At 53.7% G+C, this 6,254-nt stretch overlaps 1 protein-coding gene across 1 annotated transcript; it reads right to left on the minus strand.

The window, feature by feature from the left end:
• Window positions 1-481: 481 nt before the first annotated feature.
• gjd4 (gap junction protein delta 4) lies at window positions 482-2,149 on the minus strand. Its single transcript, XM_072510193.1, has one exon. It carries the CDS (start codon window positions 2,132-2,134, stop codon window positions 899-901), a length of 1,236 nt encoding a protein of 411 aa, XP_072366294.1. The 5' UTR covers window positions 2,135-2,149; the 3' UTR covers window positions 482-898.
• Window positions 2,150-6,254: the final 4,105 nt, after the last annotated feature.

Below are 6,254 nucleotides of genomic sequence, written 5' to 3' on the forward strand. Positions count from 1 at the left end.
GCATGGATTTTGCCTGGTTTTCTTCATTCTGCCGTTTTCTGGATTTTATTTTTGTTTTGCCCAGCCCACTTTATCATGGGGTCGTGTCTGGATGTGTTCCCAGGTTACACTAAGAATTCCACCCTTTTGGTCCTTAAAAAGGAGTTGCAGAGCTCGTGCCACCTGAGAGCTGGCCCCAGATCCTACCAGTAAGAAGGTAGTTGACAATGTGGATGGGTGAGCTCAATTTGCGGAGCCAGACATTTTGCAGACCGCTGTGCCTTTGCAGACCGCTGGGCTTTGGGATCTGCCAGCGGGAGTGGCTCCTCCCATCTTGTCTTCCAACAAGTGAATTAGAGATAATGCCTCTATTACAGCTGTCCCAACTATACCATTGACGCTGGAACAGGTTGTCAGTCATTATTCTGGACGCTCCTCCACTATATTTGCACTGGCACCAGTCACAATTTTGCACCCCCCCCCCCCCCCCCCCCCCCCCATTACATTTTAAATGCCACATTTCGAATATAATCAAGTTTTGATCTCCACTTGTTGAGCCGAGCCTATCACTTGTGAGATATGAGCTGTTGAATATGACAATTGGAGAGGGCTGGAATTATGTTAGTATTCAAAAGCACTCTTTCTAATCCCACTGGATTAGAATGCCGTCTGTCATTCACTGAGTCCCATTATGGCAAGCTGCTCCTGAAGCCTTGATCCACTTCTCAGAATCACAAAAACAGTGCCATCTGCTGCCATACTATGGCCATGACCGAATATAATTATATTCTCATTCCTGTCTCTCACACTGCACACCACTGATCACAGTACTTTAATGAATATCCCGAATGCATGGAGAATTTCAACAAAGGTTGGTTGCCCACGATGCATGCTCAGGGTTTTTCAGTTCAGTCTGCCATTAAACCCATTCAGATTTCTTTCTTCTGCTGCCATTGCTGCAGTTTGACTGGTTGTCCGTAACTCGCATATGAACAAGCCTGTACTCCTCCAACAGTTGGTTGTTGTTTGATGGAGATTCGGTGGGCTTCTGCAGCGTGTGCTGCCGCAGTCTGGAGCCTTGCTGATCCGGCAGGCGGGCTGTGTACCCGCTGAAAGGATGACCAGCGGCTCCCTGCTCACCCACACCAAGGGCCAACTTGCTGCCAATCCTGTCAGGGGATCCTGCCACGGAAGCAGAGCTTGATGGGATCACAGTGAGGTGCGTGTTGTTGCTGTTGGTATTGGAGAGAGCCACGTCTCCTGGCTGCACCTCTGAGCGGGCAAACGTTCCTTCCCCCTGCCCCGCTTTGCAAGATGTTGCTTCACTGCCTGCACTGGCAACACTCTCTCGCCTTTCCCGCACACGCGTTTCATACTCTTGGACTACTTTGTGCTCAGGAAGTTCATGGGTGTCGCTTGGGATGTCGTGATACGACTCCTCTTGATAGAATGTCTGCATCTGCAGCCTGTTCTTCCTGCTTTGTTTCACAGCCAGCTTTATCACATAAATCAGGTCTACAACGTTCAGTAGAACGGAGAATACAGTGACTCCAAACATAAAATTAACCAGCAGCATTTTCTCAGTGGGTCTGGAGGGGTAACAGGTCACTCTGTTGGCACATGGGTAACTGGAGCAGACAAACCTATTCGGGACAAAAAACCCAAACAGGTAATATTGGCCAACCCCAAATCCTACTTCCAATAAAGTCCTCAAAAGTAACTGAAGCAGGTATGCCTCGCAGAAATTAAGAGTTCTTTGCTTTATTCTGAGCTCCTCGTTTATCGCCATGGTTTCGCCATTGCTGTCCTCCAAATGGAGATTTGTCCCAAAGCTTTTTCCAGTTAAGGAAGCTCTTCCCACTGGCAATTTTCTGCTGGATGGAGTTTCGGCCGGGTTCCTAGGGCACTGGACAGAGCTTTCTTTTGCATCTTGCATTGGCACCCTGTGAGCCACATATATGATGAACATTGCTAATGGCAGACAGAGTACGATGGCCTGCACAAACCCAAATCTACAGTGTGATATAGGGAAGAAGGCATCATAGCACACATTGGAGCATCCTGGCTGCATGGTGTCGCAAGTGAATTTTGCTTGTTCGTCTTGGTACAGAGGATAGCCAACGCCAATGATCACAAGTAGCCTGAACACTATCATCACTGTTATCCAGATCTTCCCTGAAAGAAGCAGACAGAAAACATCGCAGAATTACTTGCAGAGTCCTGCACATCTAATCCCCATTTTGCATTCAAAAATAAACATTCCAGCGAACAAGTCAGCACAATAGAAATCACTTGAAGCTGCATCGATTAAGACAAAAGAGGCTGGTTTAGCACGGGGCTAAAGTGCTGGCTTTTGAGGCAGGCCAGCAGCACGGTTCAATTCCCGTACCAGCCTCCCCGAACAGGTGCCGGAATGTGGCGACTAGGGGCTTTTCACAGTAACTTCATTTGAAGCCTACTTGTGACATTAAGTGATTTTCATTTCATTTCATTTTAAATGGGTTGTGGAAAAAGAGCAGGTGAGTGAGGACAATTGAATAGCTCTATCAAAGGGTCAGCACAAGTTCAATGGGCCAAATGGCTTTCTTCTCTGTGATTATACTTGATGATAAGTGTGCTATTTATCAGTGAAAGACTTGCTGGGGAGTAGGCGTGGGGGGAGGGCGGAGGGGACGGGGGGAGGGGAAATGCAGGGGCAGGCGTTGCAGTGCAGACCGGGGCCACCGTGTAGCTCGGTGCACCTGGACGGCAATAGGGGTATGTACCATTCTGACTTGTCAGCCCCTACAGCCAACGGACTTTGGAATTCAACCAGGACTGGTGGCCTTCATCCTAGTCACCGCAGCCCTGGGGGTGCACTGAGGCTGTACGAGATGGAGCTGCTCAAGGGGGGGCCCCTGCGTCAGCGGTGCGTGCCCCAAAGGAACAGGAGGCAGCCAGTGGGGATGGAGAGCCGGCCTCCCAACAGGATGAGGAGGAGCAGGTGGGAAGGAAGCGCCGGATGAGGCCCCACGTGTACCAGTGGGACAGTGCAACATACATATTTTTTAAAATTTCGAGTACCTAATTCTTTTTTTCCCAATTAAAACCTGCCTCACTCCGGGGTGCGGGGTCTGCTCCATGGGATGGAGGATGATGACACCCCGCTCTGCAATGAGCTCTGGTGCTTCGCACCATTTAACATCAGATTCCTGTCCACAGTAGCACTCTCTACCGTCCACCTGGGTGATCCATGCATGCAAGCAGGCCATTCTATCATATGGTCCCACCGAACCTTTGGGGTGGTGGAGATGGAGACAGTGGGGTGGGGAGTGGGGATGATGGGGGTGGGACACTGGAGTGGTGAGCACTGGCTGAACTGGGGACCCTGCGCCAAGCCCACCCCCAGCCTCCACCCATCCCCGCCCCTCTGCGGCCAGCATAGACCAGTCCATCCCATCCCTCACAACCTTCTGATAGAGCATCGAAGCAGGTTGTGACACTGTGAACGGGTGTTTAACGTGAACAAGTGAATTTATATGGACAGCCTTGGGCCCTAGCCTCTATCGCTATCCTATTTGCTGCACTCATTCCAACTTAACTGGTGTCTACCTTTCTGGCCTTGCAGGCCTAACACTACACCTAGGTGGATCCCCAGGCGGTAATCAGGAGCGGAGGCGGCCTGTTGCGATTCCCGCATTTTGACCTGGGGCCCCTTAGGCAAGCCATCTTCTGGGGCGACTGGGCCTGGATGGGCTCGGCTGGTGCCCCAGGTGGCATCTGCCACCCTGTTCTGCCCCCTGCCCATCAGATAGACAAGGAGAGGAAGGGGGGAGTCCGAGACGCTGTTGTGTTCCCCCACCTCCCCGAGGGAGACACCCACACGGGCCCCATCACCTCCTCCTCCTCCCTCAGGGTGTCCAATGGCCTACTCCATGGGACGGGGGGATGGGGGTGCAAGCGGAGCTAACCCCTGAGGCTCCCCGACCACCTGCCGCTGCCAGTCCTGAAGGCCCACGTCCGCCCTGACCAGGGTTTCGATACTCGTGGCCATGGAGCACAAGGAGTGGACCACCTGTCTCTGGACTGTGCCACATCACGCTGTGACTGTGACACCACCTTCTGGGTTTGTGCCGTGTTGGCCAGTGCCCGGGCAATGCCGCTGACGCCCTCAGCCATGACCCGCTGTGAGCGCAGCAGCAAAGTCCAGGTGGCCCTGGAACATGGCTGCCTGTGTTAAGGCTGACCTGTCCTGGGCCTCGGCTGCCACCCGCACAGGATGCCCCAGGCCTTGGACAACCTGACCCATGGCCGAAACCTTCACCCTTAAGGCCTCCACCGTGGTCGCCACCCGTGCGGTGTTGGCCTGGGTAGCACCCATGGTCAGCACCACCTCCTGCTCCTGCAGGCGGGTCGACTCCTCCAACTGCACCTACAGGTGCTGGATGGTTGCTGACAGCCCCTCATGTAGACCCTGGCTCTGCAACTGCATCTCCACTATCGATGGGACTGCCCTTTTCAGAAGCCCCAAACCCGTCCAGATGGCAGCTCGTCCCTGGGATTGGGCCGCCCTCCGACCATCCGCCCCCTCAGGGGTTCCTACCTCCACCTGCTGTACAGCAGCATGTGTGTCGTGCACACTGGATAGTGCCCCAGGAGCCTCTTAACTAAAGTGCCCAATCAAGGTGAGTATCTCTGGAATGGTGGAGGGAGACAGCTGTGACGGAATGTCAGTGTCGTCCCCGGAGTGGTGCTCTGGGGTGTCTCAGGCGGCGGGTTGAGGGTTCCCATCACTGTCCGTATCCTCCTCCTGCTGCTCGCTCCTGTCTTCCTGGGGTTGTGATTGGGGTCAGGGGCGGGAGAAAAAAGAAGGGTCCACTTATCGCCAGGAGATCCTGCAAGACACAAGACATGATGCATGATTGGACTGGGGTTGATTGGCGGGTCGTGGTGGTGGAGGGAGCAGTGTGGGGGGGTGGGGGTGGGGATGGTGACACATGTGCCATGAGGAACTGCAACTCAGCGGGGGCTCACTTGCTCGCCCGATGCCGACTTCGGCCTCGGTGACCACCCTCTCTCCGGGCCCATGCAATCAGCTCCAGTGCCTGCTGCTCTGCTGCGGTGAGGTGCCGGAGGTCTGGCGGTCCCCCTCCGTTTTTTTCCCTCTCCCGCCATTTGTGGGCCGACTTCTCCCAGGGCGGAGGGGGCAGAAGGCGCACAGTGTTAGACAGTCAGACGCATGCAGCACAGGGGGTGGTCAGCCAGTGGTCTATGTGGCCAAGGGCATGGCGGCAATTTGGATGTTGGTGGGTGGGGGTTCGGTAACATAAGAACATAAGAACTAGGAGCAGGAGTAGGCCATATGGCCCCTCGAGCCTGCTCCGCCATTCAATGAGATCATGGCTGATCTTTTGTGGACTCAGTTCCACTCTCCAGCCCGAACACCATAACCCTTAATCCCTTTATTCTTCAAAATCTATCTATCTTTATCTTAAAAACATTTAATGAAGGAGCCTCTACTGCTTCACTGGGCAAGGAATTCCATAGATTCACAACCCTTTGGGTGAAGAAGTTCCTCCTAAACTCAGTCCTAAATCTACTTCCCCTTATTTTGAGGCTAAGCCCCCTGGTTCTGCTTTCCCCGACCAGTGGAAACAACCTGCCCGCATCTATCCTATCTATTCCCTTCATAATTTTATATGTTTCTATAAGATCCTATCCTCCAGATAGGAGGGGTGGGGTTACAGGTGTGTGGTTTGGGGGTGAGTGCCAGGGGCACAGTGCTGCCTACTCACCCTGGCCGCCCTGAGGAAGTTGTGCAGTTTCTTCCTGCTCTGCTGGCGGGTCCAGACGGTGTTACCCGCGGTGCTCATTACCTCTGTCACCTATGTTCAGCCCCGGTGCAAGGCATGGGTGGCAACCTCCTCCCCAGCCCGGGGTGCAGGGTGACCCACCTCCCTTCCACTGCGTCCAGCAGGAACTCGAGTTCCGTATCGGCGAACCACGATGCCACTCTCCTTGCTGCCATCTTGTTGACTGGGATGGTGTGTGTGGGATGGTGTGTGTGGGGAGTGGAGTGCTTGTCTGCAGCTTGTCAGCCTCCTGAGTGTCAATCCCGACTCCAGCAAATCAGACGCCGTTTTCCATTGGAATCGGTTGTGTTCCATGTGGCGCTGTTGCTAGCCCATTAATGGTTGATGAATTGCTCTGGAAACCGCGCCAAAGTTTCCCGTCGTAGAACACCACCGAATCAGTTCTGGCGTCAGCATTTAATCTCTGAAATGGAGAATCCCGTT

Source organism: Scyliorhinus torazame, chromosome 6, assembly GCF_047496885.1.
Source record: "Scyliorhinus torazame isolate Kashiwa2021f chromosome 6, sScyTor2.1, whole genome shotgun sequence".
In the NCBI taxonomy this organism is placed as follows: Eukaryota; Metazoa; Chordata; class Chondrichthyes; order Carcharhiniformes; family Scyliorhinidae; genus Scyliorhinus; species Scyliorhinus torazame.